Source organism: Cydia splendana, chromosome 6 (genome assembly GCF_910591565.1).
Source record: "Cydia splendana chromosome 6, ilCydSple1.2, whole genome shotgun sequence".
Lineage (NCBI taxonomy): Eukaryota > Metazoa > Arthropoda > Insecta > Lepidoptera > Tortricidae > Cydia > Cydia splendana.
Window position 1 is genome coordinate 11,418,126 of NC_085965.1, and position 14,257 is coordinate 11,432,382.

The 14,257-nt window shown below is 39.3% G+C and overlaps 3 protein-coding genes across 3 annotated transcripts in view; all 3 read left to right on the forward strand.

Moving 5' to 3' along the window:
- LOC134791442 (uncharacterized) overlaps nt 1-14,257 on the forward strand; it is a 251,576-nt gene that overhangs the window by 144,095 nt on the left and 93,224 nt on the right. The gene's annotated exons all lie outside the window — the stretch shown is intronic.
- LOC134791417 (D-erythrulose reductase-like) lies at nt 3,211-6,537 on the forward strand. Its single transcript, XM_063762437.1, has 5 exons — nt 3,211-3,412; nt 3,515-3,767; nt 4,160-4,274; nt 5,038-5,240; nt 5,675-6,537. Exons 1-5 carry the CDS (start codon nt 3,361-3,363, stop codon nt 5,784-5,786), a joined length of 735 nt encoding a protein of 244 aa, XP_063618507.1. The 5' UTR covers nt 3,211-3,360; the 3' UTR covers nt 5,787-6,537.
- Nucleotides 8,180-11,363, forward strand: LOC134791858 (L-xylulose reductase-like). The gene is made up of 5 exons (XM_063762987.1): nt 8,180-8,269; nt 8,789-9,041; nt 9,212-9,326; nt 10,488-10,690; nt 11,185-11,363. The coding sequence occupies exons 1-5, from the start codon at nt 8,221-8,223 to the stop codon at nt 11,294-11,296; spliced, it is 732 nt and encodes a 243-aa protein (XP_063619057.1). The 5' UTR covers nt 8,180-8,220; the 3' UTR covers nt 11,297-11,363.

The window sequence follows — 14,257 nt, forward strand, 5'->3', positions numbered from 1 at the left end:
GAGATAATGGTGAGCTTCGATGTGGAGTCGTTGTTCACCAATGTTCCATTAAAAGAGTGTCTGGGCATTGTCAAAACGAAGCTTATAGATAACGAACTTCCAGAAGAGTATGTCACTTTGTTGGAGCACTGTCTAGAGGGAAACTATTTCCTCTACCAAGGGCAGTTTTATCTGCAAGTGGATGGAGTGGCGATGGGCAGTCCAGTTGCCCCCGTAATTGCCAACATATGGATGGAACACTTTGAAGAGTTGGCATTACGTTCCGGACCGTCTGTAATTACAATGTGGAAGAGATATGTAGATGACGTGTTCTGCATTTTAAAGGGCAACGCCGACACAGTGGAGCATTTCGTCGGCCATTTAAACTCCATCCACCCAAAGGTAAAGTTTACATTTGAGATGGAGTGCGATAGATCCTTACCCTTTCTGGATGTAAAGTTAAGAGTGAAACCAGATGGAACCCTGGCACACTCCGTGTACAGGAAGCCCACACACACTGACAGGTACCTACAAGCATCTTCCCACCATCATCCGAGGCATCTACAATCCGTGGTCACATCTCTGGTTAACAGAGCACGAGACTTATGTGACGCGGAACACATTGATAATGAGTTAGCCCATGTTCAGGAAGTGCTAAAGAAAAATGGGTACTTGCAGAAAATCCCACGCACGACTAGGAAAAAAGAAAGACATCCGGAGGTTAGTAGGCAACCAGCCTTTTTGCCGTATGTGAAAGGGATAACGGACAAAGTTGGATCAGTACTGAAGAAATTCTCCATTAAGACTGTATACACGCCGTTATCTAAAGTAGCAAGTCTTTTACGCAGCCCAAAGGATGTCATTCCGTATCAGAATCCGGGTGTCTACAAGATAGAATGCAGTTGTGGAAGTGCGTACATTGGCCAAACTAAGCGCAGCGTTCAAGAGAGGGTGAAGGAACACATAGCAGCTGTTAAAAATCGCCATGTAAACAAATCCGCAATAGCTGAGCACTTGCTGACAACAGGAACGAATCACTGGATTGAGCTACATAAACCCAAAGTCCTCTCCAACGAGCGACACTATTATCCGCGGATCGTGAGAGAGGCGATTGAAATTAAAAAACACCCTAAAAATTTCAATCGTGAGGACGGGTACAAATTATCGTCTACTTGGGGACCAGTGATTCAAATGTTGAAACCAGCGGATATATCTTCGGACCAGTGTACGGATACTGTGAGTGTTGCGTGTCGTGCCGTGGACAATAAACATTAAACTTTAACGGGTAGCTGCAATTTCTTTGTCTACCCCGAACATTTTTATAAACTAATTTCGGGTAGTTTAGTGGTGTTTTATTAATATCTCCGTTGACATTTGTTGGGACGTCAGTCTTTCCGTGACCACAGCTGGTGCAACTCCGCTGAAACGTCGGAATTAAAGGTAAAAACAATGAAATTATATCGCGGTAGACCCGTTTGTGTAATTAAATATGTGTACAAAACGCGAGAGTTTAAAGTGTTATATATGTATATGGTCTCTTAATGTCGAATTATATAAAAAAACTATAATAATGATATAAAAAAGCCCGCAGGGCAGCTTGTGGAGTAACGACCCCACGGACCCGAGTGCTCCCGAGAGTCGGTCAGGGTCTCCATCTCCAGCTCTTTCTTTTTATGTTCATTTCTTGGTAAGCTATAAAAATGATTTAATTATTAAATTAAGATAATTTAGTTGGTTTGAAGCGGGGTAGCATGATAAAATAAGAAAATATAAATAGGCAATCATAATATATCGATATCAAAGTCGATAAATAAAGTACAACCCTAGCTGAAATGTTTACATTATTTAAGCGTAAAAATATAGTTAAATAAATCCAATCACTTCATGATCTATAGCTGCACAGAAGAACCTTGCTATTTATAATGTGAAACATCCTTAAATTTCCCAGGAACATTAACAATAACCAATATTTTTCATGTAAATTATAGCGTACCTGTGTATGGTTAAAGATGGCTGATTTGGTGGTTTTCTTATGCCGCACCCTAATACACTACACACTGGCATAGGGGCTGTCCATAAATTACGTCATCGATTTTTGACGATTTTTGACCCCCCCCCCCTATAATCATCAAAAAATCATGCTTCAAATGACCCCATTTCCTCCCACTTCATGCTACCGTCATCCGATGTCCAGACCCCCCCCCCCCTAATTTGAAATGACGTAATTTATGAATAGCCCCATATTCGCGACGTAATTATTCACATTTGGCTTCAATTATTTTCAATCACAAGCAAAATATTGAAAGATAATTAATAATTTTAATTTTCACCACGACTTTTTGACAGGACAAGTACCTGCTGAACTGACAGACAATGACATTTGCGTGACTAAACATGGCGGATTTTCGGCCGCATTAGGTATTTACGTATTTTCATGGAACACTTTATGTCCGTACTGAAATACTGTCACCTTTTTTTCCTATGGGTTACAGTGCTGAGTAAAAACGAGATAGATATATATTTATGTGTGTGCCGTCAAAATGGGTGCTATTTCTATAAGCAATTGTACGTATAGAACAATATGTCTTGTCCCTATTATATAGGTCTATGGTCTCATTCAATGTCATGTCATTCAATATCATAGAAGGTAGGATCGTATAGAAGTGGTATACGCGTGCCGTCGTGAGGGACAAAACATACGTAAATGCGACACTGTGATTGGTCGAATTCATTTGTTGCCCACCATTATCCATAGTAAAAAACAGGTGGGGAACAAATAAAATGTGAGACTGTGACAAGGACAAACAATAATAGCTCTTGCGCTGCTACTCCTACTGAAAGATACATAAGACTATCCCGTTCTGTCAGTTACCCCTACCACTCATGCCAGATCCAGTTATATCCTAGATTCATGTTCAATATTTGATTTGACCATAGAAGGTAGGATCCTATAGAAGTGGTATTAGCGTGCCTCCGTAAGGGACAAAACATAGGCAATGCGACACTATGATTGGTCGAATTTATTTGTTGCCCACCATAACCCATACTAATTTATGGTGGGGAATAAAAAAAATGAGACTGTGACAAGGACAAACAATAATAGCGCTATCGCTGCTACTCCTACTGAAAGATACATAAGACTATCCCGTTCGCTCATTTCTCCCCACCCATCATGCCTTATCCAGTTAAAATACTAAATTCATGGATTTGACTGACAGACTGACGACTGACGTATGTTGTCACTGTTGTGTCGTGAGGCAGCCGTCGTATTATATTATCAAAACACTGCATTTAGTGAAACATTCTAGACTTGCGCTTATTAAGAGCGCTCCTTATTTGAGTGTGCTGTGATTTGCTTGTACATAAAAACTAAATATCAAAATGGAATTAACGTTTAAGGGAAAGAGAATTTTAGTAACCGGCGCTGGACAAGGTTAGTTCGTACCATACGGGAATTATTTAATTAAACGTGTACAACTATATAACATGTGTAACATAAAACATAATACCTATGCCATAATGAACATGTTTTCAGGTATTGGAAAGGGTATAGCGATAGAATTATGGCGTGCGGGAGCTAACATAGTTGCAGTATCGCGAACTAGGGCTCATTTGGAGAAGCTGCAAGGAGAATATCCGTCCATTGATATCGTGGAGTTGGACGTCGCGGATTGGGAAAAAACTAGAACTGTTATAGATTCTCTTGGTACTTTTGATGCTCTGGTTAACAATGCCGCTATTGCAATATGCGAGCCGTTCTTAGAATGCTCCCCAAAGGATTTCGACAAGTAAGTATACGATATTTCCATCAACACGGACGTGTTATCGCTCTTCACGGAAGGAAGAACTGTGTGTTATGTAAACTACAAGCTGTAATGTAAGTGTTTTCAATTCAACACTAATAATGCTTTATTTGGGGTACCTAGTTGCATTACAAGATAAATATGAAATTCACCCCTAACAATAAGTATTCTTAACACAGTAATCTGCCTTAACTTAAGTCTATACAGAAACTATGAAACAATTAATAGTAATGTCCAAATTAGGGGACTAACCACCTTAAGGCTGTTTACCCTAGTCATATCATTAAGAATTTTTTTTTTGCCCCGCATGCCGCAATAGTAATGCATGTTTATTTGTCTGCTTTTTAAAAATTCTATTTAATTCACTATTGTTACAGGACATTTGATGTAAATGTGAAAGCTGCACTCAATGTAAGCCAAATAGTTGCAAAGAAAATGATTGAAAATAACATCCAAGGGAGCATTGTTAATATTTCTTCCCAGGCCTCTAAGGTTAGTATTACTTCCTTCCAGAGTAAGGAAATGTCAACAGAAGAATGTGATTTGCTACTAGAGTCCTTCAAAGCTAACTTTGCACCATTTGAATAAAATATAATGTCAGGTGACAAGCAAAAGTCACTAAATACTAAAAAAAAATTAAACAAAAATCAACCTTCTTTTAGTACTAATATGGTTCACTATGGCTATGAATTTGTGGTGGTACTTGATGGTGGTGGTGATGACTTTTGGTTGTCACCCAACGATAACATAGTGAGGGAGTATCATCACACTTTGTCATTGCAAATGCCATGCAATGTTAGCTTGGTTCGTCTCCACTATCTTTTTTCTAGAAGGCAGTTCTTCTTTGCTAATGGTGCACCTCTTACAAGTACAACAATGACTGTGCCTACACTTATCTAATAATTTCCATGTATTTTTCTTTTTCCTGTACTGTATTTGAATACAGCACCATGTTTAAAATTAAGAGATTTATGTACATTATTATCATCATCAATCTTTCCATCCAATATTAAATTTACTTTACTTCTGAATTACATAAAGTTGTGAAAGATAAGACTATGTGTATTGATTGTAATAATTATATGCATTACATATGTTATTCTTATCTATTGCTCAAAATAATAAATTTGACTTGATATTGAAATCAAACAATGATATAATTTTGTATTAGGATGGATAATATATGTTCCCTGACAGTAATCTTTTTCTTTAAATATCTTTATCCTTATAAATCTTATAATTCATAAATTTTTAGGCTGCCCTTAAAGATCATACAATCTACAGTGCCTCAAAAGCTGCTCTAGATGCTCTTACCAGAGCCATGGCCCTGGAACTGGGTCCCAAGGGAATCAGAGTGAATGCGGTCAACCCAACGGTCATCATGACTGATATGGCTAAAGTGGGTTGGTCTGACCCTGCTAAAGCGGCTGAGATGAAATCCAAAATTCCTTTGGGAAGGTACTTACTATTCTTATATGTATTTGTGTATAAAATAATTGTAATATGATTATTTTATGTAAGTAATAAATCAATCATATTACAACATTTTAAAATTAACACAGAACAAATACAACTATCATGTAAGTGAACAATTAAGCATAAATAATTACAATAAACATTGCTATGGTAATAAACATGTAACATCAAATTCGGGAATCGTCTTCCTAATCTGTGCTATTAGGTATAATAAGATAAATTATTAATGAAAACCTACATATTGTTAATCCTCAAAATAAATGTCCATGTTCACTATAAACAGTTTTGTTTATAAACCAGGTTTATATTGATATTTATATATAATGTTTCATAATGAGTACCTACTATACATTTTCTATGTTCACAATTCTTAATGGTGAATATGTATGTACCCTTACTATGTGTTTTTTTCCCAGATTTGGTGAGGTTGGAGAAGTTGTGAATGCAGTAGTGTTTCTCCTAAGCGACAGGTCCAGTATGATAAATGGTGTTGAATTGCCTATTGATGGTGGATTCTTGGCCACATAAGCCCTGATAAGATTACCAGTCTTCAGCCAGATAATTACATAATATTAGGTACCAAAGATATACCTATTAAGCAAATATTTTATAATTGTTGCCATAATATTGCATCGTTTCCTAAAGGCTTGTGATAATCAACTAAAGAAGAAATCATACATTATGTTAGGCAAATAAGTTTTGGACTAGCAGTTATGTAGGCAAATACCAAACTTATTTCATAACCAAATCAACTATGACCAAATTTAAAACTGCTTATCTTATGAATCTTATGATGTTATGAATACAGGTCAATCATATCATTTGACATAAGAATTAAGTGTGAATTATTTTTCTTCAGTAACTGACATACTTGATAAGTTGAAAACTTTTGTATTGCATAAATAAAAATGTACCTAATCTAATGTTTTTAATGACATAAATATACCTATGTCATATATAATGTTTTGTGTTAAATCTAACTTCCCAGTTTCCTACTTTTTCATTTATTTTTTATATACTAAGTGCCTGTCTCATTTTAAAGATCTTACGAGTATATAGACTTACCAATAACTATAACAATATGATATAACTATCATATAAAAGTAGGCATAATACATATATACCTAAGCAATAAATGTGTGAATCAACAGACTGACTGGGACAACACTACAGAGCAAAATAGTTGATCCACTCATATTATAATTTTATTAGGTAGTCTTAAATGTGCAAGCTACGGGATTATTTTTTCACCTCAGCAGCTCGAACAAGGGTACTTTGCTTCTTAAAAACAGTGAGCAAAATGCGATTTTGCTCACTGGGTCATTTTGTCTCACTCAGTGAGCAAAATCGCATTTTTCTCACTGATTGTGTCTCACTCAGTGAGCAAAATGCGATTTTGCTCACTGAGTGAGACAAAATGACATTCAAGTGACCTTTATAGTCATTTCAACATGCGGGGTCTAATACAAGTTCGATATACTTGGGTTCTATTATCTCTGTCCCTCTAGGTATGTTCTCACTGCTTAGGGTGAAAAATTTTGTGTACTACACGAGATCAAAGTTATTTACACCTCGTGCGCTTTTGAATCCCTTACTACGCTCAAGATTCTAAATTAGATTCACTCGCTACGCTCGTGAATCTATTATAGAATCTTTCGCTTGCACGGGACTCAAAATAAGCACTCGAAGAAATATCAAACTTTGATCTCTTGTTGTACAAATAACTATAGCAATTGAGAAAGCGCAGTCTGGTCTGAGTTATTGTACTTATAGCTTCTTTGAAATTAGTTTTTGAACTTGTTTTTTTATCTTTATACTTTCTAAATAACCAAATAACGAGCTATAATAAACTACGTGCGTGTAACTTCGACTTTTTCTTAACATCAATCTCTGTATTCAAAATAATAATTAAAAGACCTATTGTATTTCGTGTTCATTTACTAAACTTAAGTAACCAAATAGGTTTAAAGACAGGTATTCTACACCGATTGTTCAATTATAATTTTGTTAATAAATCCTAAAATCAATTTCGTAAAAGTTAGTTTTATTATACCAACTTCTTTAGAATGTAAGAACATCCTTAGAACGAAATTATTCTTCTTCCTCGCGTTATCCCGGCATTTTGCCACGGCTCATTGGAGTCTGGAGTCCGCTTGACAACTAATTCCATGATTTGACGTAGGCACTAGTTTTTACGAAAGCGACTGCCATCTGACCTTCCAACCCAGAGGGGAAACTAGGCCTTATTGGGATTAGTCCGGTTTCCTCACGATGTTTTCTTTCACCGAAAAGCGACTGGCAAATATCAAATGACATTTCCTACATAAGTTCCGAAAAACTCATTGGTACGAGCCGGGGTTCGAACCCGCGACCTCCGGATTGAAAGTCACACGCTCTTATCGCTAGGCCACCAGCGCTTCCTTAGAACGAAATTATTATGTTACATAATATAATCATATCAAAATGGTATAGGTACCTACATGTTAAATATTGTGTGCTTATTACTCAATTGTAAACGGACAAAATATTGAAATTTGGTAACAATTTAGGTAATATAACCTGGAATACCTAACAATGGATATTATTTATTTTGGGAATTATCCCCTAGGGGGGTAAAATGAAAAGTTAAAAAGGCAACTATGGTTTTAGTAGCGCGGGTAAGGGCCAATTTAATGAGATCTAAGAGGATAATAGTGTCGGGATTCTCGGGCAGAGGCATGTAGCTCGAAAAAATCAAATACCCATTTAGCTGCAGGTCATCTTTCTTTGACACAATACTTGATTTGTGTGAAAGGTTACACAATGTTATCGCACATAGTTATAAACGGTCCAGCAAGATAAACACAGCTTATGTAACTACATTATATTATGATGATACTTATATTATCATTCTACTGAACTTATGAAGTAGATACCTACCTACTGCGACTTGTCCGAACAGTCGGTTATTTATTCTCGAGTGATGGATACATTCAAGGGAAAGAGGATTCTAGTGACTGGAGGTTCTCAAGGTAGAGTTGTGTAGTTTAGAATAAGTTTGCTATTAGAACTAAGTAATCCTATCCTGATGCTAATTTCTACCTCGTTTGTTTCAACACGTAACTTCATTTATTTTTACATCATATACGAGTACCTACCTGTAATTATTATTTTATTCAATAAGTGGTTCTATACATTTTAACTGGGTTCTATAGAATAATGGGAAATTGTACCTACTTTATTTCTTGCGCAGCGGATCGGTTTCTGCAAAGGACAAGATAGAATAAACATGTTTTGTTTATTTACATACGAGACTGTCTTAGCAATCGTAGTGTGGTTCAACATAATATTATATTATACTCTTTGGTATGGTTTGCCTTCTTCTAGTACCTACATCCTAAGGGTGGAACTCCTATCCCATTTAGGTAAGACGGCGAGAAGCAGTTAGATAGGTTGAACGAAACGGACTTCGTTGCTCGTATTGGGGCAAGTCCATCCCTAGTCCAACAATAAACATCCAAAGTTCTGGATTTATTCCCCATATTTTCCAGGAATCGGAAAAGGCATTGTCATCGAGCTATGGAGACTTGGCGCCAACGTAGTGACAATTTCAAATCAGCCCGACGAACTACAAAAGCTGAAGTCAGAGTACCCCACAGTTGAAACGGCATGCGTCGATCTATGCGACTGGGTCGCGACAAGGAAAGCCGTGGAGTCGCTGGGCGTGTTCGACGGCTTGGTCAATAATGCTGGTGTAGCTATTATAGAGCCGTTTTTAGAATGCACACCAACTAGCTTTGATAGGTACCTACCTATACCTCTTTATATTTTTATATCAATTCATAAAAAAAAAACCTAATGGTAAAAATATTTTCTACCTAAGTATAAATAAACCTAAGGACAAAACATGGACAGAGCAATTTCCCCGCCAAAGTTAATTATAAACAATCACTTAATCTTTCATTCATTTTCAGGACGATGTCAATAAATGTTCGGGCGATTCTAAACGTTAGTCAAGTTGTAGCGCAGAAAATGATACAACACAATATAAAGGGCTCAATAGTTAACATATCATCGAAGGCTTCAATGGTGTGTACCTACGTAATAAGTTCCTAAATATTTAATTCAGGTTTATAATATTGTTTGTTAAAGTTATTAAAAGGATTCTCTTTTGACAATAATTTGTAGGTAGGTATTAGCTATGTTAGAAAAGCTTAGTAGTAGTAGTACCACAGAATAAATAATATAGTACTAAGTACAGAAGACTCACTCTAACAAAACGCGTCTGTTACGATCGGCACAGATATGGCCGCTAGGTGGCGACAGCGCCACGCGCGGCTTATGGCAAACCCCAAAATTGGGGCCGAACGGATGCACTTTTAGCTACCTGTAGCAAAGCGACGAAATCGCGGAGTGAGACACGCCTGGTAGTACCTAGTAGGCAAAAGGCTATTGAGGGGGCGGTTGCGTTCGAAGTGTATCCGTGAGGACCCCCGAAATAATAAGATAAGCTACCTACTAATTGTTGTTTCATTATAAATAATTAATCTGTAAAACACAGGCAGCCCTACAAAATCACGTCGCCTACTGCGCTTCAAAGAGCGCCGTCGACTCAATGACCCGTGTGATGGCCCTGGAGCTGGGTCCGCACGGGATCCGCGTGAACGATGTCAATAAATGTTCGGGCGATTCTAAACGTTAGTCAAGTTGTAGCGCAGAAAATGATACAACACAATATAAAGGGCTCAATAGTTAACATATCATCGAAGGCTTCAATGGTGTGTACCTACGTAATAAGTTCCTAAATATTTAATTCAGGTTTATAATATTGTTTGTTAAAGTTATTAAAAGGATTCTCTTTTGACAATAATTTGTAGGTAGGTATTAGCTATGTTAGAAAAGCTTAGTAGTAGTAGTACCACAGAATAAATAATATAGTACTAAGTACAGAAGACTCACTCTAACAAAACGCGTCTGTTACGATCGGCACAGATATGGCCGCTAGGTGGCGACAGCGCCACGCGCGGCTTATGGCAAACCCCAAAATTGGGGCCGAACGGATGCACTTTTAGCTACCTGTAGCAAAGCGACGAAATCGCGGAGTGAGACACGCCTGGTAGTACCTAGTAGGCAAAAGGCTATTGAGGGGGCGGTTGCGTTCGAAGTGTATCCGTGAGGACCCCCGAAATAATAAGATAAGCTACCTACTAATTGTTGTTTCATTATAAATAATTAATCTGTAAAACACAGGCAGCCCTACAAAATCACGTCGCCTACTGCGCTTCAAAGAGCGCCGTCGACTCAATGACCCGTGTGATGGCCCTGGAGCTGGGTCCGCACGGGATCCGCGTGAACACCGTCAACCCTACCGCGGTGATGTCGGACCTGGGGCGCCGCGTGTGGGCCGACCCCGACAAGTCGCGCAACTTGCTCGCTAAGATACCTTTGGGAAGGTAATTTATATTGTAAAACTGCTATCATAAGGTATATTTTGGACAGGATTTCGAAGTATCGTTCTAACTTTTTTGACGAGAATAAGTAACTAAACTAATGCCTTTTAAAATAAGTGTTCCGGGAACACTAAAAAGTAGTACAAAATATTGTAGATGCAAATAGATGGTGTTAAGCCGCGCCATGTGGTACCTAAATGGATAATGAAACGCGCTAGATCTGCTAGTTACTGCATAATAAACGGGACCTTACAGTGCCACCTACTTCAGCGGTTATCTGTACGACTACAATAATTTGCACTAGTACTCTGCAATTATCCAATGACAGTGTGGGGGTGTCGCCAAGAACGTCAAATTTTTACGAAAACGACTTATGGCGTTCCACACTTAATTTTGTAACCTACGGTGCAGAGTTAGCTTGGTTCGACTAAAGTATTCTATACTGTCTATTTAGAATGGTTTTATGAATATAGTTCGTGTTTTTGTTCTATTCATAGGTTTGGCGAGGTGGAGGAGGTCGTAAATACAGTGTTATTCTTGCTCAGCAGCCGAGCCACTATGATCACCGGCGTTCAGTTGCCGGTGGATGGAGGATTCTTAGCGACGTAAACTAATAAACAATGACACCAAATAATTTGCATTTGAAATCTGATCCAATAGTAGGAGCATATAGATAAGATAGCTACCAGTAGGAGCATTATATAGCAGGAGATCTAAGGTCCACCACCTTGCATTTTGGAGACAAAGCAAACCGCTTGGAACAGGTGTTCCTGGGGGTGATCTGAGCTGATTAAGCCCGGTTGCCAAGAGGTTCCCCCCAGCAGGTGGGCAGGGGAGGGGGGGTAAAAGTGCCTCCGGCGCACCTCACTCTAAGCTTTATATCTGCATATATCTGGCAACTATATCAAGTTTGGTGTCTTTTTCGTGTAATTCGAGGATGAAGAATTCATTTCTGTGACTAAATTTTCACTCACCCATACAAAAAATTCGAGAAATTCAAAAAAAATCTATTGATTTTTTTTTTCGAAAATCCTCAACAAAATGTATACTATGAGGATTTGCTCTAGAAAAAAAATACCTGTGAATAGCCCAGTTCTCCTACTATACAGAATAGTAAACTTGTCAAACATTTTTTTTCATAACTCTGTTAAAAAAAATGTTTTGTGTCGCGCGGCGTACCTGCATTGTAAGAGCGGTATGCAGCATTTAGGATTTTTAAGTGTTGTAGATTACATTAATAAATTACTTCTGGACGTGATATATATACAAATATAAATTAAATATATAAATAAAGATGTTGGGAAAACTTTCGCCAACAGAGTTAAGTATTATAAATGTGATAAAATTAACATTATTATTTGTATGTCTTTTCCATATCTCGGGACCATGGGGTCCCGGACCTTTGGGAGGCGTACGTGGGGACGAAGCCAACAGCGCAGAGTCCCTTTAAGGCACGTAAATCTAAAAGCAAGGGATACATGTGGTGGATACTATCCCCGAACGCACAATGTGATACATCCGGAGATGGTCCCCGCCAGGTGCAAAGACTATTGCAGTGCAGCACTTTTGTGCTGCGATGGGAACTAAGGTCATGGGCTATAGATTTGAAAGTTGGATGGACTGGATAATGGGCTTTGGGAGAGACTAGCGGGCACCTGCCGTGACAATCAGTCTCAAAATTGTAAATGACAGGTGGTGACTCGCCAACGCCACAGTGCGACAACAGGCCAACACTTTGGAGTGGCTGTGAGGTTGTCGAGAGGTGAGTAATCCGTTCAGCAGGCCGCCGGCGTTATGACATTTTACACTTCGAACCTGGAGCATAGGTCCCGCTCTTGCGACTCCATTCTGGCCAGCAAATCAAGGCAAGCACAGAGGCGAGGGCCAGATGACAGGGCCCTCTGGAATAGGGGTCCGCGGTGTCGTCACTCACCGTCAGCTCGCCACAAGCTGCCCCCGCGGGACATTATTATTATTATTGTGGTGTTGTGGGCCTTTGAGTGTCGCATTGACCAGCATTGATCTATTGTGACGGCCCTTTAAGTTCATTACTAATGCCCGTTGCATCCAGAAAGTTCCAGATTCTTTGGGCCGTAATGTTTTGTACCTCATAGGGTTGCACTACGTGTCGCCCTAGGTAGGTACTTCTTGTTGACATTAGTAGTCCACAAGAACAGAGAATGTGCATTGCAGTCTCCTCTGACTCCTGATAGAACCTGCATGTCGCATCTTGTTTCTTGCCAATTTGAAACATATGTTTGTTCAACATGCAGTGTCCAGTCAGTATTCTGGTCACCGCGCAGGTTTTGTGCCTTTTGAGTCTTAAAAGCTCCTTAGCAGTTTTGCTGTTGAACCCTTTGATCAGAGCTTTCGAGTGTTCTTGTCCCTTAACGAATTTCCACCAATCGATTGCTCTCGTTTTTTCTAAGTTGCTGAGCAGAGAATATGCATCTCGTTTTGTGCTTCCACAGAAGGGTTCTGGGCCGACCAGGGGTGTGTCTGCGCCCTTTCTAGCAAGTTCGTCCGCTTCTTCGTTTCCGTTAATGTCGGAGTGCCCTGGTACCCATCTAAGTGTAACTTTGTTGGAGTAAGCCAGTGCATTTAGGTTTGTTTTACAGTTCTGGACTAGTTTTGAGTTTGACTCAAGGGATTCTAGTGCCAGCGGAGCAGCCTGGCTGTCTGAGTTGATGTAGATAAGCGGTGTCTTAGGTTTCTATCCAGGTTGATCTCCGCACATTTGTTGATGGCGAAGACTTCTGCCTGGAAGATTGAGGCCAGTGTGCCCATGCTGACGCTAGCTCTGAGCTTAGATCTCTCACCATAGATCCCACATCATACATCATTGCCTTTCTTGGAACCATATGTATACCAGATGTGGCTTCCCTCTTCGACGTACATTTGGTTGTTGATCCATTTGTCTCTAGGAGGTATTTCTACTGTTTACGGTTTGGTGAGATGACATTCGGTGTGCGTGTCATCAGTGGGCATGCTAAGGGTTCTATTTGCAAAAACCCAGGCCTTTAGATTGGTTAATGCCTGAGAGCGCCATTTTGGCCTGTTTAGTGATCATATTCTGTAGACGCACTGCTTGGCCTCCTTTTGTACCTGCAAGTGGAGTGGTATGATGTCCAGCAGTGCATCTAGGGCCGCTCCCGGTGTCGAGGAGTAGGCGCCTGTTACTGTTAAACAAGCCGTGCGTTGCAGGCTGTATAGAGTGTCTATTGCTGTCTTTTGGCTGGTTTTGTTACACCAGACTGCAGAGGCGTAGGTGACAATTGGCCTCACTACCGCTGTGTTTACCACATAGCAATTTGGGTCTTAAGCCCCATCTTGCTCCTGCCATTCGACAGCGTGACCACATGGCCATTTTCGCTTTTTGTATAATGTTTCTCAGGTGAGGGTTCCAAGTTAACTTTTGGTCGAAGGTGACCCCTAGATACTTGACCTCTGCCGAGAACGGTATTATTTGTCCATTAAGTCTTGGTTTTGTGAGTTTATCGAGCTTCCATTTCCTCGTGAATGGTTAAATGACTATTACAGTCTTGCTCGGATTAATGGACAAGTCTTTTT

Bases quoted from the DNA above. Each gene is read 5' to 3' on its own strand.
- LOC134791417 (XM_063762437.1), top strand. From the start codon at position 3,361: ATGGAATTAACGTTTAAGGGAAAGAGAATTTTAGTAACCGGCGCTGGA. The intron at 4,275-5,037 runs GTTAGTATTACT...ATAAATTTTTAG, and splicing joins TTTCTTCCCAGGCCTCTAAG to GCTGCCCTTAAAGATCATAC. The intron at 5,241-5,674 runs GTACTTACTATT...TTTTTTTCCCAG, and splicing joins TCCAAAATTCCTTTGGGAAG to ATTTGGTGAGGTTGGAGAAG.
- LOC134791858 (XM_063762987.1), top strand. From the start codon at position 8,221: ATGGATACATTCAAGGGAAAGAGGATTCTAGTGACTGGAGGTTCTCAA. The intron at 9,042-9,211 runs GTACCTACCTAT...ATTCATTTTCAG, and splicing joins ACACCAACTAGCTTTGATAG to GACGATGTCAATAAATGTTC. The intron at 10,691-11,184 runs GTAATTTATATT...TTCTATTCATAG, and splicing joins GCTAAGATACCTTTGGGAAG to GTTTGGCGAGGTGGAGGAGG.